Raw genomic sequence first — 25488 nt, 5'->3', positions numbered from 1 at the left:
CTATCCTCACAGACCATCAGTCAACACAACACTCACAGTCAACACAATACTCACAGACCATCAGTCAACACAACACTCACAGACCATTAGTCAACACAACACTCACAGACCATGAGTCAACACAATACTCACAGACCATCAGTCAACACAACGCTCACAGACCATCAGTCAACATAACGCTCACAGACAACAAAATACTCACAGACCATCAGACAATACAACACTCACAGACCATCAGTCCACACAACGCTCACAGACAACACAATACTCACAGACCATCAGTCAACACAATGCTCACAGACAACACAATACTCACAGACCATCAGTCAACACAACACTCACAGACCATCAGTCAACACAACGCTCACAGACAACAAAATACTCACAGACCATCAGTCAATACAACAATCACAGACTATCAGTCAACACAACACTCACAGACCTTCAGTCAACACAATACTCACAGTCAACACAACACTCACAGACCTTCAGTCAATACAACACTCATAGTCAACACAATACTCACAGACTATCAGTCAACACAATACTCACAGTCAACACAACACTCACAGACCATCAGTCAACACAAAACTCACAGACAACACAACACTCAAAAAACAACACATTACTCAAAAATCATTACAAACACATGACTCACAGATGACACATCAATTATATAAAACTTTATTTATCCCTTGTAGGAAATTATTTGTTAATTAATATGACTTTCTCAACAATATGCTAACAAGCTGAAAGTTCAGAACAAAATTAAAGAACTAAGTGTAACTGGGCAAAGCTGAGTTTATGAAGGTGAGTATCAAAGACATGCTTGATCTTGAGGAAAGGATTCATTTATGTTGTTTAATTACCAGAAGGAGAGCACTTTGATTCGGGTGATATGAGACTGCCCTGACTGTGGCTTGCCACTTCCTGCCAAACTGGAAGCTGTTCTGTGGCTATTCTCATAAATGAGCATGAGATGAATTTCATGTACTTATAAGCTTAAGTTGGCTTTTCTAGCTGTTGCAAGGTCATGCATGCTAATGCTAACTCTAGCTCTAGGAGTTGAAGATTTGTGTACACTTAATTAAGGAGTAAGAAAATAGAAATGTTGCTAAACACACCTACTTTTGTCTAATACACATTTTATATCTATAGTTTATAGTACTTCAAAGGCTCAAAAAGTGCTGATGTGGCACTGGGCAAATAAAAATTAGACTTACCAGCCAGCAGAGAAGCTCTAAGAACACCAACTGTAGAGAGAAATAAAGAGGAGGAAGCTCATGAAGCCAGTGATGGAGCTGTCTCCAGAGTTATTAGAACACGGTATGAAAATGGGTAAATATTATTATACACTGTCCATTTTAATAGGTACACCGGTAAACCTATTTATTTATGCTGTTATTTAATCATATGGAAGCTGCAAAATGTATAATATCAACCAGCTACTGGTCAAGAGCTTGTGAACAGAGTTTTTTTTTCTAAATCTTTAATCATTTTTAATCAGTGTGAGTCTGAGTCCCAGGATAGCCTCAGATTCCTGTCCTTGGCTGACATGATGTGAAACCTTGTAGCTCATTCACTGCAAAGTTTAATATTTTGTGTTTCCTGAGATGTTTTTTGCTCACTATGGCTGTAATGTGTGCATATTTCTAGCTTCCAGTTAGCTCAGACCAGTCTGGTCATTCTCCTCTGATTTCTCTCATCAACAGGATGTTTTAGGTGGCAGATCTTCCACCTTCACACCATTCTGAGATCAGCAGTTTCTGAAATCCTCAGATCAGCCCATCTGGCACCGACAAACACACCATGCTTAAAGTCTCTCAGATCACAATTTTAACTTTTCTGATATTTTATGTGAACAATAATCTGAAGCTTTTCACCGGTAACTGTTTGATTTTATCTACTGTGCTGCTGCCACCTGATTGGCTGATTGGATAACTGTATAATCGTGTTCCTGATTCCTGATAAAGTAGATGGTAAGTGTATAAAAAGAGTACATACTCTATAATTGTATTTATACCACAGAGCTACTGTATACTGGATTCTGATTGGTCAGATGGTGCTGATTAATTTTATATTACCAACTCTGACAGCAGAGAGGCAGCAATTAATAGCTTTATATTAACAATCTTTTTTTTTTTTTTTTTACTATATTACTCTTTTTATAGTAACAGACCGATGGAAATGTCTTACGCTTATATGAAAGAATAAACTTTTGCCTTTCTTTGTGGATCATTTCCGTTTCCTGCATTTTACCGAAGTCAGCAATTCAGTAAACGAGAAGTAAAACATCTCTGGCACATTGCAAACATGTTACAAACCACAGACACTGTTCTTATATAAAGAACATTGTAGACAATTAAAAACACAGTTGAAATACGTTAAAATATAAAACATTTGTTTTCCGCATTTTTTAAAAAAATAAAAAAGGTTCTGTCAAAGTGAAGTAATCAAAAATATCACATTATTTATAAATAACTTCATAAACCACATGGATAGAGTAGAAACTCCATGAAACTTCTTTTTATTCTAAAACTTCTTTTAAAGCTTTTTCTGTGTTTTTTTCTGTATTTTAGGATCTTAGTTTTAGAATTGAGAATTCTGTTTCTAAGTTTGTGCAAAATTCATTTTTATTCCGTTTGAGAAAGACATTTTTCAAAAATGTTGATAATTATTGTATTGGAATTTTGTTAAACTTCAGGTAAAAGTAAACCTGCTCTGTAAATGTCCTCATCTGAAGAATGTCTTCACAGTAAAAGAAATATTGAAATTCTGACATCATCCAAAGGATAGTAAGAAAGTTACATAAATTTATATAAAAATAGAAATATATATTATTTAAAATAATAAGTTTATATATATATATATATATATATATATATATATATATATATATATATATATATATATATATATATATATATATAAAACCCAAAGGATATACCCCACACATGTGAAATGTGGAAATGATACAATAATATTAATTACAAAACAAACGTATTGATATAAATGTTGAATTTACCGAGTGTTAAAGTGAGGTGAAGATTCATCATCCTGGTCCTTAAGATGTAAATCAGTTTGATGTTAATTACAACGTTCACTGCTGCTTTCTTCTCACAATGAACTTCATGAAGTAACGACAAGTGATGTTTTATGTTTCTTCATGCAACGAAAGAGGTGGAGTTTCTTCTATGGTCAGTTCCTATTAAACTGCGTCAAAAAAACTCTAACTATATTTCACGTTTTTTTTTACAGCCCAAAAGTTGAAGGCAAGCCCAAGGCACACTTGTAGGCGAAACTTTGTCAAACACCCAGAGTACCCCACGTGTCAAAAATATTAATTTCCTCTTGTCACTTCCTCTTGTCTTGTCACCTAACAGACGAGTGACAAACAAGAGAAACATAAGGGGTACATGTAAAGTGTCAGGCCATGACAGGATCATTTAACTTCCTAGAAGGATGAACAGCATTCTTCCTCAAGATATTTATTTTTATGATCAACATGTCACTCCATAACCTCCCATGAGTCAACACAACTCCCATGAACTAACCTTGTAGATAACGATATTTATAATATTTATTAAAATAGATTTTTGATTTTATTAAGTATGAAGATTTATGCACAGCTAATAATACAGTCATACTTTTCCATAAATTAATGTAGTTTGTTTGTTTTCAAAAAAAAAGTTACACTACTAAAAATACTTTTTAAAATGTAGTTTTATTTCTGTATCAGCATTCAACAAAATTCCCATAGTTGACTAGTCCCTATTTTTAAAAGGCAAAAACATGAAACTAAGAATGAAACTTTGACACAAACCTCATATCTACATTATTTAAAGCAACACTTTAGAAAGTGTGCTTGTAAGTGTATAGTTGAACCGACCTTTTCCTTCGTGCTGTGACTTGGCTGATTTCCTCCTTTACTTCCTGTCTACTTCCTATTTAAGTGTGTTTTCATGTTCTAGAAATCATGAAGAGGTTGATAATGAGACAAAGTATAAAACCTACTGAACAATTATTTCATTTGGTTAATGAGACAAACCAGTAACCAGAAAAAGTTTGAAGTAAATGTACACACTTCCGTGGACAGGAAGTGGGGCGGTGTCCTCCACGGAAAACTGCAAGTGACGCAGGACACTGAATAAAACCAAAACAAAACTCGGGCTGGTGACATGGACTGCAAAGAGGAAGAAAGCCGGTCCCGGCTGCCACTACATTATTCCATCATGTTTTTTGTGACAAAAAATAAAATAAAAATAAGACCACATTACTCTTTTCTTTCCAGAAAGGCCTTCCTCTTTGCTTAAATATAACAAATGGTGGTGTTTGAGAGAAAAAAAAACCCAAATGTGTGAAAGCAACAACTCAAGAGATGTGTTTTGGTTTAAAACAATCTACAACTAAATGATCACTATTGAAATTATATTCTATAAATTCAAGCTGCATGAAATAACAGAGCTATTTTCCTCACAATGAGAGAAACACACAAAACATCAGTCTATAAAAAAAATATTTTCATCATCATCATCATCATCCAGTTCATGGTACAAGAGAAACAACATTTGTGCATTTGAATGTGTAAAAAGTGTCAGAGCAGAACAGAAAAAAAATCAGAAGAGAACAGAAGACAATGTCATTGTGCTGGAGGCTGTGTAACATTCTCTGTCTGTCTGTGTGTTTTAAGACACGTGAAATGATGTGGCTCACTGGCAGTGGTAGTTTTTGGGCAGTGTTCTAACATGGTCATGTTCACGTTTACTGAATACCAAAAGGAAGTTCAGAGGAAGCCGAAACACGTTGAGATTCGAGATTCTGTGCAAGTCGCGTGCATAGTCAAAGTGAAACGTGGAAGTCTTTTAAGCATCATAATATCTGTTTTATTTTGTGAAGATGTATTGCACACAGGTACAGTGATGATTCATGTCTGCAGTGGAAACCGGGACCGAAGTGAGGAGACATGTGACATAGCTTTTAGATGCTCATAGTAGTGGTACCTCAGAGGGAAATAGTTTGGGGTTAGGACGGGATCATGGCGAGTTTGTAGTAAACAAGCAAAAACCAACGTGTCAGCAGAATGGATGCTGAAGCCGGTGATGCGATGGATGAAGTTGAAAGACTCCAAAAGTTCAGTTTGGTGTTCCTGACTATTAAAAATTCACTGACTGCAGGAGGATGGAAAAAGAATTAAATTAAAATAAAAAACAAAACAAAAACAAAACACTGTTAGTGATGTCTTCTGAGATATTTCCTTCTCAGACCCCACTCAAGACCATAAGACTGCAGGACATTGTTTCGTTCCAATGTAAGTGCTGAGGCAGTGGCTATTAACTTCCCTGCTTGCCAGATGTTGGGTTGTTACTCTGGAAACATCATCATCATCCTCAAAGAAGCGAACAAGGACATTGAGAATTTTGTCCATGCTCTGGTTAGAGTCTTCATCAATATTCAGTGAAATCGTGCAGTTTTTGAGTTTCTCAGACAGATGTTTCTTAAACTCTGGCGCTATGCCATGTGTATTTACATAAATGGCATGCTGATTTAAAACCAGCTAAGGTTTTTTGCACAAATTCACAATGTTTTGGATACAAGGTGAAGTAATTTATACTGACGTACGTGTCCCTTAGTGACATTTTTCGGATCCTAACCCACTAAGAAATGTGACCTAGTTTGCACGGGTTAGTGTTGAAAACACAAGATTAACTACAGAGTTTGTCTTACCTTGAACGCAGGTGTCCTTTGAAGACCCTCAGTCTTCTAAGAAAGGATCCTCTTCAAGTTCTTCTATTGTTTGAATCTTTAAATGAAGGAGGCAGACTTAGACCTTTTTGTCTTTTCAGAGTCTTATTGAGGCATGTGAGAATAATCCTGTGAGACAAAAAAATCTTTTTTTAATCTCAAAGTAATTCCATGAATGTTATGTGGAAATATCCCACACCTTAAAACAGTTTACATCGCTAGTTATGCGGACGAGGTGATCCGACCATCCAGAGTAATGATAATCAGTGGAGGAATTGGGGAACAAAGACTCCATACGAGATCCGTTTATCATGCTAGTGGTAACGTATTAGCATAATGATTAGCATCCATGAAGTAGCTTGCTAAGAACATGTGTCTTTTCTATAACACAATCTTGGAAATGTTCAGTGAATTCTAAAATTCTCACAGCTCATTGTTTTCAGGAGAATAACTCTAAGGTTATTGCTTCTAACCTGCTTTGTACCTCTCTCTTTGTCCAACTCTCTGACGTCTCTCTCAGACACATTACATCTTTTCCTTTTTCCCGCTTCTCTCTTTCCCACCTCTCCTGTTCCCACATCTTTCCACCCCCATCAGCTCCATTATCTAACTTGGGATTCACCCAACCTATGCAGTCAATCATCCGAATATAAACATTCTGTTGCATAGAAGTTTCTAGAAGACAAGGACATATTAACAAACAAAGTACATACATTTGTGTATATCAAGTTCCAAATATTGTCTGTGCAACAACAAATACAGATCGTAACTGAACATTCAAGTAAATGTTCAACATTTTGAATGTGTTAGATAAAAAGCACAAATGACAAAGGAGATATATGGATGATATTAAATGAGTACATGAAGGTAATTGGTTCGAAAGTAGAGGATGATGAGGATAGAGTTAGGTGGAAACTGATGATTCACTACCGTTGTGGATAAGATTGGACACCACTGCTCTAGGGGCTACTTCATCAGATATGAAAATATGGAAACCTGGGTGCCCAGCTTTTGATGAACTGGCTGAGTTTTACACCAATACCAATAACCCTAGTGGAAAACAATACGGATAGACCTACTGTGTCTCCATTCTATACACTAACAGAATCCAAAAACTAATAATGAAATTCAAACAAAAGAAAGACTTATAAAGATGAACACAAGTTGAATTTATTAATAAAATCGATCAACAAAAAAACACATTAATAAAAAAATGCCTTCCAATTAAGTTTAAATGTTAAGCCTTACTTTGAATTATCAAAATCAAAATGTGCAGTAAATGTTATTGCAAAATAGTAAGCATTATATTATTAAATTATTAGAAAGAACCCATATTAGCTAATATTGACAATTGCACAGAAAAAGAATCAATTACATTCAAAAACCAATTAAATATTTTTTTAAGAATTAAAGAAATAAAAAGATAACCCAACTGTTCGGTAGTGTTTACTGAAAATAAACACTAGTGCACTCTATGTTGAGTCGCGTGAGAATAATCCATTGACATGAAATAGATATGACGATTGTTCTTTTTATTTCTAGTTCAACCATGTGGGTATATCTCGCACCTTAAAAAGTAGTTTATCTCAGTATTCATGAAGGGGGAAAAAGACTTCATAGAATATCCGTCGATCACGCTAACATTAACATATTATCATAGCGATTAGCATCCGTGTAGCTAAAGTAAATAATAAAAATAATAAAACAAGTTGTCCACTAACGCGTCACACAGTCTGTTCCTTAACACAATTCTCAGGAAACAGTCAGTGAATACTTAAACTCTTAAACTCATAAATGACATCTCTCTCAGACATATCACACCCTTCAATCTTTCCCGCTCTTTTCACGTGTCTTCTTGTTCCCGCACCCGTAAACTTCAACTAATATACCCACTTGGGATTGGCCCAACCTATGCAGTCCATCATTCCAATATAAACCTTTTACTGAATAAAAGTTTTTAGAAGACGAGGACATGTTAACAAATATACATTCGTGTATACCAAGTTCCAAACATTACCTGTACAACACAGTCCGTGCATGAACATTAAAATGAAAACATTGAGTGTGTTACATACAGAAGCAACAACTTCAACCTGTCAGAAGAGCAGAGATATTGGTATACATGATGATGGAGCCACTGACCATATGGTCCTAATATAGTAGATATAAAAAGTCTAAACACTTCTGTTACAGTTAAAGGTGTTAGTGATGAAACAAGATATTCAAAACAAGATAACTCGTCACATCTTTTCCTCCTTTTACGTGATATTGTAACTAACACAAGTCAAGTGAGAAACAAATAGAAATGTTTTACAAAAACAAAAGAATAAGAGTAAATTTATAATAACCTGTTTGCATAAATGTACACACCCCTTAACTAATACATTGATGCAGCACCTTTTTGCATGTAATACAGCATCTGGGTAAGAACTCAGTACCTTGTTATTTGGCACTTTGGTGTAATTTCTGGTGAATATGATTTGTTCGTTGCCAGACCATTGACTGAATCTTGAATTTGCCCTTGGATTATATCCCTGTTTTGTTTGCTACCTGCACTTGCACCTGTACCTGCACCACTTTATAGAAAACAAATGGGGTTTTGGATAATCATTTAGTTTTCCACATTACTCTGCACAGTTTGCATAAATTTCTATATCCTCATAGTCATTGCCCAGGTTATTACTTTGTTTCTCATCATTAACATTAATATAGTCATCATCTGCATCACTTTGTTCAGCAGCCTCGAAATCAAGGTAGATGTTATCCGAAACCTCTGAATCATCTTTCTGGTAGAAAATGGTTTCTATGTTTTTATAAACACCTTCGTCATCTTTCTCATTCTCTGCTTGGTGACACTCATATGTGTTTTTAGCACCTACAAATTGATTGAGACAAAATACACAGGTTTATAGATCAATTTTTCTAGATAAAATTCAAGAATAATACAAGTAATAAATAAAAGCATTTATGTTGTGCTGTTATACAAAAATAATAAAAAAATACTGATTACATGCTTAAATGCTTTGGGTAAATGTTCACCATGTCACCAGTAGACATTTTATTTAAATCTTAGGAGGACTTATGAAGACTTCTCCCATCTAGAAGTCTTTATTTAGGACATTGATATATTACTGGATGGTTTTTTTTTTGGAATAGATGTTTTTTTTAAATATACTGAAACATTTATGAGTTTTGATAACTCACTCTGTGAATCACTCTTTGTGTCACTCTGAAATTTTGATTTTTCTGTGTCTTCACAAAGCAAATGATGACTGGAACTAAGATGAGAAGCAGTCCAGCTGTTACTCCCATACCAATGTATGGCATCAGTGATGCTGAAAGAGAGTCAAGTTTTTGAAATACTAAACTGCAAAACACAAAAATAGATGTAGTTTATTTTAATATACCTTTAACAGCAACAAAAAGGGGTTCAGTGGTCATTGAGGTAAAGGTACGTGAAGACACTTTAACTTCATAAATACAGCTGTAGTTTCCCTGATCATCAAAATCTGCTTCAGGAAAAAGGAACACAGCTGAGTGGTTAACAGCTGACTGAGTTCTGGTGATGTTGCATTCACTGAAGCCCAAGTGGAAGGAACCTTCAGGATACTGAGGTTCAGTGGAGCAGATGATGGAGAAGCCATAGCCCCTGATCATTTCTGGTCCTTCAGGCCCATAGTGGTACCATGCATCAACAGCACTGAAGGAGATATAGGGCTGCTGCAAGGTCACTATAAAACAACAAGCAAGGATTATCAGAAATGAATATTTTAATATAAAAGATCTACTGAAAATCAAGAAAATTACAAAAAATAGATTGCGATTTTAGCTGCAAATACTGTATGGTACTGGCAGTAAATGTCCAGACAATGTCACTCACCCACAGTGATGTTAATAAAGTTGCTCCTGGATGATGTGGAGACACTTTCCCTGTATGAGTAGTCACAGGTGTACTGACCCTGATTTGTGGCATCTACAGTCAGAGTAAATGTTGTTGTAGTCTCTGCAGTTTGTTTCTTTATCAATGTCCCAGTTTTATACAAACTGAAGTCTACAGAGATGCATGATGGACTGGGTGTGGTACATGTGAACTGAAGGACTTCTCCAGGTGAGACCACAGAGTTTGGGGAGATCTGAGTCAGTGTTGGACTCTGCATGTCTTAAAGAAATATGTTTCATAATATTGTAAATGTATTCATTTTAAACAGGGTACAAAATATATATAAATACATACATACATACATACATACATACATACATACATACATACATACATACATACATACATACTGTACAGTAAATACATACATACATACATACATACATACATACATACATACATACAAATAACAACAATAACTTACTTGAGCAAACGACACCTGCATCTTCATCATGTCCACAGTTCTCTACTCCAAATCCACTGTGTGAACACTGATCTATGTAGCTCTCAGTTCCTTTTTACTGAACATTACCCAGCCAGGTTGGTTCACTTCCCTGACTAAAGTGGGACTTTCCAGGAGCGCTGATGGCTTTACCACATCCAAGCTGCCTACACACCACCTCTGCATCCCTTAAGTCCCAGTTATCATCACACACTGTTCCCCACTGGGCTCTGTGCTGGATCTCCACTCGACCACAACATTTACTCGGACCATTCACCAGCCTGATCTCTCGGACTGAGTTAATATATGAAAAGACAGAAGGGTTTTATTAATTACTAATTTTAGTTAGATTGAGATAAATAATATTAGAAACAAGCTTAAATATCCTAACTGAATTCAATATAGTTTCTCAGTTGAACAGTCAAATGCGTGTTAGGTATCTACAGTGAAAAAATGTAATGTGGCCAAAGTTTTACACATTTTCTTCCACACTGCATTCCGGGCAAAATATTTAAACCTGATAAGTGCAGGACACACAAGACATATAAAATATAGCATTTTAATTTGAGAAATGATTTTGTACAATCAGGTTAGATTAGATTAGATTAGATTCATTTTTATTGTCATTACATATGTACAAGTACAAGGCAACAAAATGCAGTTTAGGTCTATCCAGATTGCAATAGTAGCAAGTGCAGGATATACAGTTTTAAAGATTTAAATAAGTTAAATAAAGTGGTAATATGGAAGTGATTTACAGATGTGTGTGTACTATGAACATAATATACAGATATACAGATCTGCAGAAGGATATGTGCTGTAACAAAATATATGGCTTTTACTATAAACAGTAATTTACAGATATGTGTGTTCTATGAATATAATATACAAATGAATGGAAGCCGCTTGTTTGGGGGGGGGGGGTGTTCCTGTAACGAGTCCGTCTGTGTTTTCACTTGTTTCTTTCTGCCGTCTTTCCCTGATGTTAATTGTTGACCCCGCCCACCTATTTGTTACCATGGACATTAACTGCACACATTCTCTTCCCCAGGTGTTTTGTCTTAGTCTGTGATTGCCTCCGTCTTGTGATTGGTTCTTGTTCCCTATATCCACTCTGTTTGTTCATTTCCCTGTCGTGAGTCGTTGTTGGGATGTGCTGTGCTGTTGGGTTATGTCTGGTCCTGTTTCCTTTTTGTTACTTGTTTTTTGATTAGTACATGGCACATGGATCCGCATTCGCCTTTTTCTCTCATCGTGACATATGTATATATATATATATATATATATATATATATATATATATATGTATGTATGTACAGATGAATATATATGTGCTTTGAATATAATATACAGATGTCTATTACTATAAACTAAAATTTACAGAAGGGTATGTGCTATAAACAAAATATATTGTTATTACTATAAACTGAAATATACTGGAGGATATGTACTATGAACATAATATAATATATTGCTGTTACTATGAACAGAAATCAGGTGGGTATATACAATGTCAGGCAATGGTGAGCAGCAATGCAAAAAATTAGAGCAAGTGTGCAAATGAGCATAGTTTTTTGGAACAGTCCATTAGTGCAATAACGAATTGTGGGGTGAGAAATGAGCAAAAGTGATCATAGGTTTTTCAGTGAGGGGCAGAGTTCAATAAAGAGACAGCTCTATGGTCCGGAAGCACCTGAAATGCCTGCCGGAGAGCAGAAGTGAAAACTGCTCTATGGGCTGCTTCTGCAGGCTATACCTTGATGGTTCTCACTGATGGCTTCACTTGATTGATGAACAAAGAAAGGTGATCTGACTGTCCCAGTTAGGGGAGGGGGGTCTCAACGAAAGCCCCAGCCATGTTTGTGTATACATCTAAGGATTGGTTCCTTCTGGTGTGACAGGAAACATGCTGGTGAAATTTGGGGAGCACTGCTTTTAAGTTTGAGTGATTAACAATAAACGCAGCTTCCAGATGAACAGTCTGTTGTTTACTGATGGCCACATGAAGTTCTGTCATAGCAAGCTTGGCATCAGAATTGGGGGGAATGTAAGCTGTTGTGAAAATGGTGGATGTGAACTCCCGCGGTAGATAAAACGGCCTGCATTTAACCATGAGAAACTCCAGGTTAGCTGAACAATGTCACCCAACAATAACAGAGTTTGTGCACCAGGCTTTGTTAACATAAATGCACAATCCACCACCTCTGGTCTTACTGGAGCCATCTGATGTCCTATCCACCTGAAGTGTGTGTCATCCCGCTAACTCAATAGCATTGTCCAGAATGCAGCTGTGCAGTGATGTTTCCATGAAAATCATCACATTGCAGTTCAACAGTTTCATGTTGAGGGTGATGCTGAGTCGAATCTCCTCCATTTTGTTCACCAGTGATCGAACATTGGCAAGAAAGATGCTGGGTAAGGAGAGCTGGCTTGGTATTAGCTTTAGCTTAGCTTTCACTCCACCGTGCTTCCCCCGCTTTTGTTTATGGTCTCGATGCCACCTGCGAGCACTTCCACCTCGCCGGGTGTACGATGTATAGGCACAGCTGTTCTGCACGAACAGGCCCGAGATAAGCAACAAAAATACCACAAAATTGCAGATTCTGGAGTGACCCTGAGCCTCGCAGTGTGCTCGCACAGACATCTTGGTCATTTGTCCATGCACATGTCCATGTACATGCACAATGAGACATGTGTAGACTAGACTTGCCTTCACTCCCCATGAATATCACTGAGCCTTAAGCTGTTATTAAGCTGTCTTTGGTTCACTGATTGTCCTTCTTTGGACCACTTTTGGTAGGTACTAAACACTGCATACAGTGAAAACCCCACAAGACCTGCTGTACTAGAGATGCCCTGATCCAGTTGTTTAGCCATCACAATTGGCCACAAATATTAAAGTGACTTATTAAAGTAACTCAGACCCTTATGCTTGCCTGTTTTTTGTTTATCACCTTATAGAGCTGACTGTTCGAATATATCTCACCACTTGACTGGTGGCATTTTAACAGATAATAATAAATGTTATAATTATGTTATTTCACATATCAGTGGTTTTGGTTGATCGGTGTATAACAGCCCACAACTTCACAGCACTGTTGCCAAATTGTTATAGTATACACAGAATAAAATTGTGATTATAATCCTATAAGAGTGGGCAATCCTAGCCTCAGTTTGTATAATATTTTAGCCCTTGTATCTGAACGCATACATTATAATACATACCTGAAAACTCACAAGAGGTGTAAAAGGTGACAAGGTTTGAAATACCCCCCCCCAGAAAAATTGAGAACTTAAAATGAAGCACTCTGACAAGAACATAAAGGGAAAAGACAACATTTGCTTTAAGTGGAAAAAGCACTTTTATTAATCCTATTTTTACCAAAATGTCTTGCAAATAATATTTCTCTGTACAATTTGAGTGCCTTGGAACCTGTAAGCTGTTGATGTGCGTGACAGCCTCAATCCATTCAGTGCTACTTTGTCTGCAGCCAGAGCTTGGGCCAGCTTCACCATCACTGGGGCAAAGGTAAACGGAAGTGAATGTTCTGCAAGAGTAGCGAGAACCATAGTCTAGACAAAAAAAAAGGTTATTAGATTTCATCATTAAAACTTTTATTACAACCCTGTGACTGTATGGTTTAATATTTGTGATATGTTATTGTAAAGCTAGTGTAGCGTCTATGTATTTTAAATATGTATTTGATGTAGTTGATCTCTAGATGTTTATCCCACATTGATATCTCCTGACTATTTACTATGCCAAATTTCAAGTAGCCTATCACTTTATAATTTAGTGACCCAAAAAACTGAAAGGCTATTTAGTCAATACACACCTCTGCATTAGCAACTCTCTGAAATGTAGGTACAGGTACCCAAACTCGCTCTCTCATAGCTTCAGGGCCCTTAGGAGCAACTGCACGTTGGGACCGGAAGGACACTGGCTGTAGTCATTATAGTGCACACTTTTTGCCGGTGCACCTCGTTTTGGCAGTGTGCCAAGAGGGCATGAGAACCTTTGTTGCTGTAATTAATTTCTTTCGAGCAGAGCCTGCATTTTGCGTACCCTGCCTTGTAAATTTTTTTAAACTACTGGAACATAAACAGCATCATCCTCTTTGAGCTCTCTTAGGGTATTTTCACACCTAGTTCGTTTGAGCCCTTCAAACGCTCTCGGAGCAGTTCAGTGTGTATATGTGAACAAACCATGTGATCTGAGACCCCTTAAAAGGACTCAGAAGCGAACCGTACTCAGACCAACAGTGTGTTTTAAATATTTTATCGCTTTCTTTAAATTGCTCAAAGTCATGACTGTTTAAAACACACTTGCCATCACATTTATGATTTTATTGTAAAATGTGCCTTTTCGTGTCAATCCACCAGCATTTAAACCATAAACAATGCACTGTCACAGCAAAAATAGAACCGGTCTCATTTGAAAAAAGTAACCGTAAAGAAATAAAGAAATAAATTCTGTACAAGGGCCTTGCCTGTCAGTTGCTGTTGTCCATCCCTGACTTAACAAGCTTAATAACAGATTGGTAAAAGTTCGATGCGGTAACATTAGTTAAAAATGTATTAGTCTTTTAGTTTTGACAAACTTACTTGACTTAATAACAGTCTACACTTGATTTGGCAAACTTTAGCAACTAGAACCCAAGTTATAAAGCATAAAATAGTTAGAAACAAACTTAGTTAACTTACCTCAGAATTGCCGATGTCCAGGAAAAATAGGTGATTGCCTTATCTTGCTTCTGAATGCTTATTGGTCAAAAGATGCGAGGATGATTAAGACGTGAGGTGTCATCTGCTTACTAGTGCTTCACACTCCAGTCCAGTTGGTGGCGGTGAATGCACCAAAAGTCATCCGCCATAAAAAGTCATTAGAAGTACAGACGCGAGGCATCAGATTGATAGATGGTACACTACGCTGCATCCAAAACCGCCGTCTAAGCACTACTTCGTAAACAACCCCCGCCCCCCGCCAACTAAAAACTCCGGATCTACACGATTCACACAAATTACATATTTTGATTAAAAACGACAAATTTGGCCAAAAAGCGACTAGTTTGCAGGTATGATAATAGCACTGATGACAAAGTCATAATATAAGAGATTTCTGTACCTGAGCAAGTAACACTAGCATCTTCACCATGGCCACAGTTGTGTGTTCCAAATCCATTATGAGAGCACTGTGTGATGGTGCTTTCACTTCCAGAACACTGAACATTATCCAGCCATATTTGACCACTTCCCTGACCAAAATGTGCACTTTGATGAGCAGTGACAGCTTCACCACATCCAATCTGTCTACACACCACCTCTGCATCATTCAGGTCCCAGTCATCATCACACACTGTTCCCCACTGACCATTATGTAGGATCTCCACTCTACCAGAGCAGAAGATGTTGCCACCAGTGAGTCGTATGTTAGCGCCATCTAAAACAAACATCAGAAAGCATGCTCATGTTAATTATCATTACAATATTCCCAAATAATTTAACTGATTTGATTAAATTTTTCTAGTCCTAATAATTACAAATCCTTATAATTTCTCAAAAATGTTTTTTTATATAATGATAAATAAAATGAGTAACGTAACCTGCAAAAAACACCAGTTAAATCCAATTTGTTCTCTTTTTTTTAGCTTACAACCTCATCCTCTGTTTGGAGGTTATGTTATATAATTATCAGTGACTATTAATGATACTCCTAAGACAAGGAGATAAAAACAAAACTCAAATCACTGAATGAATTCAATAAAATTGAAAAACACGTAAAAATCTAAACCAAAACACAGAACAGTAAACTAAAGAAAAATAAATTAACAGAAACAAATCCCCCCCAAAAATTGCTGCTTCTTATGACACATACCTGCATCTAAAAAGATTCAGAAAGGGGTTGCATGATTTCCTTAAGTGTGATTCAAACCTCACTATATTTTTTTATAATTACAAATATAAGACTATGTCATTAACAATTTTGTGTAAGTGAATAACAACCAAAAAGTGTCCCAAAGCAGCAGTAACATTTGCATAACTATAAATAGATTAAATGTATCATGTTGTTCTTTTAATTACAACCCGAATTCCGGAAATGTTTGAACATTATTTAAATTTGAATAAAAGGAAAACTAAAATACTTTCAAATCATATGAGCCAATATTTTTATTCGCAATAGAGCACAGATAACATAATACATGTTTAAACTGAGAGATTTTTAACTTTTATCCACTAAATGAGCTGATTTCAAATGTGATGCCTGCTACAGGTCTCAGAGTAGTTGGGACTGGTTCATGTTTACATGGTGTAACATCTCCTCATCTTTTCAAAACAGTTTGAAGACATCCGGGCATCGAGGTTTTTGAGTTTTTGGAGTTTTAATGTTGGAATTTGGTCCCATTCGTCCCTGATATAGGTTTCCAGCTGCTGAAGAGATTGTGGTCATCTTTGACATATTTTTCCTTTCATAAAGCACCAAATGTTCTCTACAGGTGAAAGATCTGGACTGCAGGCAGCCGATTCAGCACCTGGACTCTTCTACAATAAAGCCATGCTGTTGTAATAGCTGCAGTATGTGGTTTTCTTTGTCCTGCTGAAATACACAAGGCCTTCCCTGAACTAGACTGGAATTGTGCACATGTTGCTCTAAAACCTTTCAGCATAGTGCCTTCCAAAACATGCAAGCTGCCCAGACCGTATGCACTTCTGCACCTCATACCATGAGAGATGCTGGCTTTAAACTAAACACTGATACGCCGGAAGGTCTCCCTCCTCTTTACCCCAGAGGAAATGGCGTCTGCGATTTCCAAAAAGAAAAATTTGGAATCGTATGACCATAGAACACTTCTCCACTTTGAAACAGTCTATTTTAAATGATCCTTGGCCCACAAGACATGACGACACTTCTGGACCATGTTTACAAGTGGCTTCCTTTGTGCATAATAGAGATTTAGGTTTCATCTGCAGATGGAAGGCAGGTTGTGTTCACTGTCAGTGGTTTCTGGAAGTATTTCTGGGTCCATTTAGTGATGTCATATACTCAATTATGTCAATGAGTGATTCAGTGTCATCTGAGGGCCCAAAGACCATGGACATCCAATAAAGAATTTAAAATAAAAAAATTTGGTCTTGTCCCTTATGTACAGAGATTTCACCATGAAATCTGAGATGATGAGATTTAAAAAGACTTTGCTATTTGACATTGAGGAACATTGTTTTTAAATTATTCCACAATCTCTTTACATGATCCTTTTCAGAGATTGGAGAGCATCTGCCTATCTTTACATCTGAGAGACTCTGCCTCTCTAAGACATCCCTTTTATATCTAATCATGTTACAGACCTGATATCAATTAACTTAATTAGTTGCTAGATGTTTTTCCAGCTGAATCTTTTAAAAATGTCTTGCTTTTTCAGACATTTATTGGCCTGTGACAGCTTTCTTGAGACCTTTAGCAGATATTAAAATTAAAATGAGCATATTTAGTGGACAAGCCTCCCAGCCGGAAAAGGGTGGCTTGTCCCCTTCAGGTTGGCAGAGAGCTCCTGCCTCAAGTGGAAGAGTTTAAGTATCTTGGGGTCTTGTTCACGAGTGAGGGAAGGATGGAGCGAGATATCGACAGGCGGATCGGTGTATCTTCTGCAGTGATGCGGTCGATCTACCGGTCTGGTGGGGTAAAGAAAGAGCTGAGCCGCAAGGTGAAGCTCTCTATTTACCAGTTGATCTACGTTCCTACCCTCACCTATGGTCATGAGCTTTGGGTCATGACCGAAAGGACAAGATCCCAGATACAGCCGGCCGAAATGAGTTTCCTCCGTAGGGTGGCTGGGTAGCTCCCCTAGAGATAGGGTGAGGAGCTCGGTCACTCGGGAGGAGCTCAGAGTAGAGCCACTGCTCCTGCACATCGGGAGGAGTCAGCTGAGGTGGCTTGGGCATCTGTTTTGGATGCCTCCTGGACGCAACCCTGGGGAGGTGTTCCAGGCATGGCCAACCGGGAGGAGGCCCCGGGGAAGACCTAGGACACGCTGGAGGGACTATGTGAACGCCTCGGTATTCCCCCGGAAGAGTTGGAGGAAGTGTCTGGGGAGAGGGAAGTCTGGGCATCCCTGCTTAGTCTGCTGCCCCCGCGACCTGGCCCCAGATAAGTGGTAAAAGATGGATGGATGGATGGACATTTAGTGGATAAAAGTGTAAAATCTCTCAGTTTAAACATTTGTTATCTATCTTCTATTATGAATACATTTTTTGCTCGTGTGATTTGAAAGTCTTTTAGTTTTCATTTCATTCAAATTTAATAATGTCTCAACATTTTGGTTCTAATTAAAAATACATACATATTGGAAAACTGACAGTATTTTTTAAAATATTATCATTATCATTAACTCTATTTTAGCTTAAGTATATTGTAGTGTGGATTGGAGCTGAGTCTTTGCTTTTCTGTACCTGAGCAAGTAACACCAGCATCTTCACCATGGCCACAGTTGTGTATTCCAAATCCATTATGAGTGCACTGTGTGATGGTGCTTTCACTTCCAGAACACTGAACCTCATCCAGCCACATTTCACCACTTCCCTGACCAAAGTGGGCACTTTGATGAGCAGTGACCGCTTCACCACATCCAATCTGTCTACACACCACCGCTGCATCTTTCAGGTCCCAGCTGTCATCACACACTGTTCCCCACTGACCATTATGCAGGATCTCCACTCTACCAGAGCAGGAGTTGTAGCCACTAGTGAGTCGTATGTTAGCACCATCTAAAACAAACATCAGAAAGCATGTTCATGATAATTCATCATAATTACTCTTATTAATTTAAATAATATTATAGCATACTTACCTCATTTGCATGTTTGGGTGAGAGGGTGGAGGTGGGGGTTTTACTTTGTTACTGTGTTTGTTTTGGAAGCTGATTTTTTTTCTGTATGTTTGCTACTGAATGCTTGAATTTCCTCCAGGATCAATAAAGTGTCTGTCTGTCTGTCTGTCTGTCTGTCTGTCTGTCTGTCTGTCTGTCTGTCCTCATATGAATACAGTTCTCTCATTTCTAATCCTTTATTAATAAAGATTTCATGACTTTCACAGAATAAATAATAATATAATTTGCATTAGAGCATTAAATGTAACTCCTGTGTAACTCCTGTGTAATTACATAAAATGTAATACTCTTAATTAAAGTATTAACACCTTTTAAATTCAGTTCATTACTATTTTAAGAAACCCACCACCTCGTCTTAAATAAGAAAGTTAAATACATAAATAAGAATGAAAGACAAATAAATATAAAAGCAAATTAAAAATGTGACAATAATTAGCACATTATCACTGTTCTCCTGACAGCCTGACTAGTGGACATCACCACAGTAATGACTAGTGTATGAATTAGTGAACATGACTAGTCTCTCCAACACAGCATAATGAACTATAGGAGGCAGATGAACACAATACTCACAGACCATCAGTCAACACAACACTCACAGATAACACAACACTCAAAGACCATCAGTCAACACAACATTCACAGACCATCAGTCAACACAATATGCACAGACCATCAGTCAACACAATACTCACAGATAACACAATACTCACAGACCATCAGTCAAAACAATACTCAAAGACCACCAGTCAACCACATTACACAAAAACCATTACAAACACATGACACACAGATGGCGTATCAATTATATAAAACTTCACCTTACAATTATCAGATTAATCAATTCATCAAATGGTTTAAGATGGTTTAAATGGTTACTGATTAAGATTTCATGCCTTAAACACACTGACACACACACAAAAAAATAGTTGTATGTATTATATATGTTTTTAAATTAAAACAGCCACACTACATATGAGTAGGTATATACACAGATTTTCCCACTTTTATTAAATCAGAAATACTTTATTTATCCCTTTTCAAGAAATGATTTGTTAATTAATACGACTTTCTCAACAATATGCTAACAAGCTGAAAATTCAGAACAAACTTAAAGAACTAAGTGTAACTGGGCAAAGCTGAGTTTATGAAGTTGAGAATCAAAGACATCCTTGATCTTGGGGTAAGGATTCGTTCATGGTGTTTAATTTCCAGAAGAAGTGCACTTTGATTCGGGTGACATGAGACTGCCCTGTCTGTGGTGTTGTAAAAAATCTTAGTAGAAATAATTAAAATAGTATTCCTTACAATACTATAACCAAAGTAAAGTATTAGGCCTTGCAAAATATTACAATTGCTGTCATAAGACATATGTAGGTGATGTTGTAGGCCAAAGATGTTTAGTGCAACCAGATTCGGGGCTGTCAGGCCTAGTCAGTCTGAGCACATTTGTAATAACAACTTATGTAGAAGGGAAAAGAGCATGGTTCCTAGACCTTTGCTCATAAATTGTTATGGAAAATGAAGAACACCATGGTTCTCAGACCTTGGTCCATAGCAATAACATGTTATGTAGAATGAAAAAAACAGTGGTCCACAGACCTAGGCCCTGAAAAATAAGGGGAGAAAAATCCATAAATGGGCATGTGGTGCTCATAAACTTGTTGTGCAGACTGAAGAAGGCCCAGGTGTTTAGTCTGAGGTCATGAAAAATAAGGGGAGGAAAATCCATAAATGGGCATATGGGTGAAAGGTAATGGGAAATAAGGGGAAATTGGGTCAGTGTATTTAGAAAACATAGGAGGTAATGCCGGTAAATAAGGTGATATGGCACCTGGGCTCCTAGGAGCACCAGGGTATATATTGAGAAGATATCTGAGGTTTTTTTGGTTCTTCGGGGGCGAAGGTGTGTGTGCGCGTGGGTGGGTGCGTGCGTGTGTGTGCGCGCGCGGGTGCGTGCCCGTGTCCACGGGTCAAGGTGGGTGTTTTTATTTTCGCAAGGACGTCGCGAGAGTTTTTGTTTCTTTTTTGATTGATTTGGCATGACATGCTCTTTTGGGGGTTTTAATTTGTTACTTTTAATTTGGCAATATGTTACTTTTAATTTGGCAATTTGATACTTTTAATTTGGCAAATTATAATTTGTTGGCTGATTGACCACAACAAAGAAGTTTGCTCATTCTCATCCAGGTCTGAGGAGTTTTCTCAGTATTTTTGTAGTAATTATAGAGTTAACAGTTAAGTTTAACTAAAACAGTCTTTAGTAACCAAAAAATCTAAGTGTGGAGATCACCCTGTGATGTGTCGACTTGGAGACCGGCTCTGAGTTCCGACAGTGGTTTGCCACTTCTGGCCAAACAGGAAGCTGTTCTGTGACTACTTATAAGTTTAAGCTGGCTTTCAAGCTGTTGCAAGGTCAAGCATGCTTTAAAGTGATGTCATGACAGGCTTTGCTAATGCTAACTCTAGCCCTAGGAGGTGGAGATTTGTGTCCACTTAATTAAGGAGTAAGAAAATAGAAATGTTGCTAAACACAACTACTTTTGTCTAATGCACATTTTATATCTATAGTTTATAATACTTCAAAGGCTCAAAAAGTGCTGATGTGACCTGGGCAGAAGGTGAGTTGGATGTCTGATCTAGAGAGAAAATTGAATGGATTCAAATGAAAATTAGACTTACCAGCCAGCAGAGAAGCTCTAAGAACACCGACTGTAGAGAGAAATAAAGAGGAGGAAGTTCATGAAGCCAGTGATGGAAAAACCAAAGCTGTCACCAGAGTTATTAGAACACATTATGAAAATGGGTAAATATTAGTAAACACTGTCCATTTTATTAGGAACACCTGAACACCTGTTTATTTATGCTGTTATTTAATCATATGGAAGCAGCAAAGTGCATAATATCAACCAGCTACAGGTCAAGAGCTTGTGACCAGAAGTTTTTTTAAGATGTTTTAATCAGTTTTAATCAGTGTGAGTCTGAGTCCTAGGGAAGCCTCAGATTCCTGTCCTTGGCTGACATGACGTGAAACCTTGTAACTCATTCACTGCAAAGTTTAATATGTTGTGTTTCCTGAGATGTTTTTTTGCTCACTGTAGCATACTGTGTGCTTATTTCTAACTTCCAGTTCAGACCAGTATGGTCATTCTCCTCTGATTTCTCTCATCAACAAGATGTTTTAGGTGGCAGATCTTCCACCTTCACACCATTCTGAGACCAGCAGTTTCTGAAATCCTCAGATCAGCCCATCTGGCACCAACAACTTCACCATGCTTAAAGTCTCTCAGATCACATTTTTCACTTTTCTGATGTTTTATGTGAAAAATAATCTGAACCTTTTCACCTGTAACTGATTGATTTTATCTACTGTGCTGCTGCTACCTGATTGGCTGATTGGATAGTTGTATAATTGAGTTCCTGATTCCTAATAAAGTAGATGGTAAGTGTATAAAAAGAGTACATACTCTATAATTGTATTTATACCACAGAGCTACTGTATACTGGATTCTGATTGGTCAGATGGTGCTGATTAATTTTCTATTACCAACTCTGACAGTAGAGAGGCAGCAATTAATAGCTTTATATTAACAAACTTTTTTTTTTACTATGTTACTGTTTTTATAGTATCAGATCGAAGGAATGTCTCACGCTTATAAGAAAGAATAAACTTTTGCCATTCTTTTTGGATCACTTCTGTTTCTTGCATTTTACCAAAGTCAGCAATTCAGTAAACGAGAAGTAAAACATCTCTGGCACATTGCAAACATATCACAAACCACAGACACTGTTTTTATATACAGAAAATTCTAGACAATTAAAAACACAGTTGTAATACTTTAAAATCAAAAACATCTGGTTTCCGCATTTTTGAAAAAATAAAAACATTTCTGTCAAAGTGAAGTAATCAAAAATATCAAATTATTTATAAATAACTTATATAAATAATCCACACGGATAGAGTAGAAACTCCATGAAACTTGTTTTTATTCTAAAACTTTTGTGTTTTTTCTGTATTTTAGGATCTTAGTTTTAGAATTGAATTAATTCAGTATCTAAGTTTGTGCAAAATTCATTTTTATTCCTTTTGAGAAAGATATTTTTCAAAATGTTGATGATTATTGTATTGGAATTTTGTTAGACTTCAGTTAAAAGTAAACCTGCTCTGTAAATGTCCTCATCTGTCTTCACAGCAAAAGAAATATTGAAATTCTGACATCATCCCAAGGATAATAAGAAATTTATATATTACTTATATTTCAAAGATAGAAATATATTATTTAAAAAAATTCCTATATATATATATATATATATATATATATATATATATATATATATATATATATATATATATATATATATATATATAAAAAACCAAAAGGATATACCCCACACATGTAAAATGTGGAAATTATACAATAATATTAATTACAAGACAAACGTATTGATATAAATGTTGAATTTACCGAGCGTTAAAGTGAGGTGAACATTCATCATCCTGGTCCTTAAGATGTAAGTCATTTGGATACTAATTATAACATTCACTGCTGCTTTCTTCTCACAATGAACCTCTTGAGGTAACGACAAGTGATGTTTTATGTTTCTTCATGCAACCAAAGAGGTGGAGTTTCTTCTATGGTCAGTTCCTGTTAAACTGAGTCAAATAACCTCAAACTATTTTTGCTGCATATAAATTTTTTACGTTGTTTTTTTCACAGCCCAAAAGTTGGAGGCCAGCCCAAAGCACACTTGTAGGCGAAAACTTGTCAAATGCCCAGAGTACCCCAAGTGTCAAAAATATTAATTTCCTCTTGTCACTTCCTCTTGTCTTGTCACCTAACAGACGAGTGACAAACAAGAGAAACATAAGGGGTACATGTAAAGTGTCAAGCCATGACAGGATCATTTATCTTCCTGGAAGGATTAACAGCTTCTTCCTCAAGATATTTATTTTTATGTTCAACATGTCACTCCATAACCTCCCATGAGTGTTATAATAGGTTAAAATGTCTTAAGGATAAAGACAATTCGGTAACTAACCTTGTAGATAACAATATTTCTAATATTTCTGATTGTTTTAAAGCAAAATCAGAGTAAAATAGATTTTTGATTTTATTAAGTATGAATATTTATGCACAGATAATAATACAAAGTCATACTTTTCCATAAATTAATGTAATTTTTTTTTTGTTTTTTTAAAAAGTTACACTAGCAAAAATACTTTTTAAAATGTAGGTTTAGTTCTGTATCAGCATTTAACAGTGTTCCCATAGTTGACTAGTTCCTACTTTTGAAAGGCAGAACCATGAAACTAAAAGTGAAACTTTGACACAAACCTCATATCTACATTATTTAAAACAACACTTTAGAATGTGTGCTTGTGAGTGTAAAGTTGAACTGACCTTTATCCTTCATGCTGTGATTTGACTGATGTCCTCTTTACTTCCTGTCTACTTCCCATTTAATTGGTTAATGAGACAAACCAGTAACCAGAAATAGTCTGAAGTAAATGTACACAAATTCATTTTAAGTGTGTAAATCGTTAAAATTGTGATTGTGTCCTACAATAGTTTGAGTCTGTGAATTTTCTTTTTTCCCTCTGTGGCCCTGATATTCTATCATTTTATATATAGACTTATAGTCTATGGGAAACTGTAAATTATCTAATAATAGCAACATCATCTAAAAAATCATCATTTATTCAAAATGATTGAAATTAATGATCACAAATGTTTAAATAATGACAGTGGGTCTAGTTATATGTGATAACAATGTATAGTGGGAAGTGGAACTATTGGTTTCCATTTGTGGTGACTGCTGACTGACATAAGGGATGAGATTAAATAGATCATAGAACTTAGCCTGGTCTGGAGCATGCTAGCTCCACAGAATAAATCTTCATGGTAATTTATACCATAACATCCTACCGCTCCCTGATCCAGCTTTAGTGCAACCGGATCACGGATGAATTGAACCAGGATTACCAAGATATCCTGGCTTAATCCCTTATCCTAGTTTTGTGCAATAGGCCCCAGGTTAGGGTCTTCATCAATATTCAGTGAAATCATGCAGTTTTTGAGTTTCTCAGACAGACGTTTCTTAAACTCTGGTACTATGCCATGTGTGTTTACATAACTGGCATGCTGATTTAAAACCAGCTAATTTTTTGCACAAATTCACAATGTCTTGGATACAAGGTGAAGTAATTTATACTGACGTATGTGTCCCTTCGTGACACATGTTTTTGGATTGCGTAGAAAACCCTTCCACAATCCCACCAAGGATTGTGTCCAAGTTTGCATGGGTAAGTATTGAAAATAGATCAAAGAGACTATCAGAGTTGGTCTTACCTTGAACGCAGGTGTCCATCGAAGTCCCTCGGTCTTCTAACAAAGGATCCTCTTCAAGTTCTTCTACCTAATCTATTGTTTGAATCTTTAAATGAAGGAGGCAGACTTAGACCTTTTTTGTTTTTTCAGGGT

At 36.6% G+C, this 25488-nt stretch overlaps 3 protein-coding genes across 3 annotated transcripts in view; all 3 read right to left on the bottom strand.

Annotated features, from left to right (window-relative positions):
* LOC113663923 (deleted in malignant brain tumors 1 protein-like) overlaps positions 1-4082 on the bottom strand; it is a 162710-nt gene extending 158628 nt beyond the window's left edge. The window contains exons 1-3 of the mRNA XM_047800919.1: positions 3890-4082; positions 3026-3376; positions 1224-1253 (exon numbers count right to left, since the gene is read on the bottom strand). Of these exons, the coding sequence (XP_047656875.1) occupies positions 1224-1253; positions 3026-3056 (61 nt within the window). The 5' untranslated portion in view covers positions 3057-3376; positions 3890-4082. The remainder of the gene's footprint in view (positions 1-1223; positions 1254-3025; positions 3377-3889) is intronic.
* Positions 4083-7300: 3218 nt separating this feature from the next.
* Positions 7301-25488, bottom strand: part of LOC113663930 — a 201367-nt gene continuing 183179 nt past the window's right edge. Inside the window, exon 68 of the mRNA XM_047800914.1 lies at positions 7301-8617. Coding sequence (XP_047656870.1) covers positions 8367-8617 — 251 coding nt within the window. The 3' untranslated portion in view covers positions 7301-8366. The remainder of the gene's footprint in view (positions 8618-25488) is intronic.
* LOC113663929 (deleted in malignant brain tumors 1 protein-like) lies at positions 9653-23711 on the bottom strand. The gene is made up of 6 exons (XM_047801011.1): positions 23473-23711; positions 21689-21718; positions 18570-18884; positions 15250-15564; positions 10107-10418; positions 9653-9901 (listed from the first exon to the last, which is right to left on the bottom strand). The coding sequence occupies exons 1-5, from the start codon at positions 23525-23527 to the stop codon at positions 10201-10203; spliced, it is 933 nt and encodes a 310-aa protein (XP_047656967.1). The 5' UTR covers positions 23528-23711; the 3' UTR covers positions 9653-9901; positions 10107-10200.

Source organism: Tachysurus fulvidraco, chromosome 15 (assembly GCF_022655615.1).
Source record: "Tachysurus fulvidraco isolate hzauxx_2018 chromosome 15, HZAU_PFXX_2.0, whole genome shotgun sequence".
In the NCBI taxonomy this organism is placed as follows: domain Eukaryota; kingdom Metazoa; phylum Chordata; class Actinopteri; order Siluriformes; family Bagridae; genus Tachysurus; species Tachysurus fulvidraco.
This window is presented reverse-complemented; position numbering and strand designations above follow the sequence as displayed.

Coding starts and splice junctions, on each gene's coding strand:
- LOC113663929 (XM_047801011.1), bottom strand. CDS start 23,527: ATGACTTACATCTTAAGGACCAGGATGATGAATGTTCACCTCACTTTA. Junction 18,885..21,688: donor TAGAGCTTCTCTGCTGGCTG/GTAAGTCTAATT, acceptor TGTTTGTTTTAG/ATGGTGCTAACATACGACTC. Junction 15,565..18,569: donor TGCTGGTGTTACTTGCTCAG/GTACAGAAAAGC, acceptor TGTTTGTTTTAG/ATGGCGCTAACATACGACTC.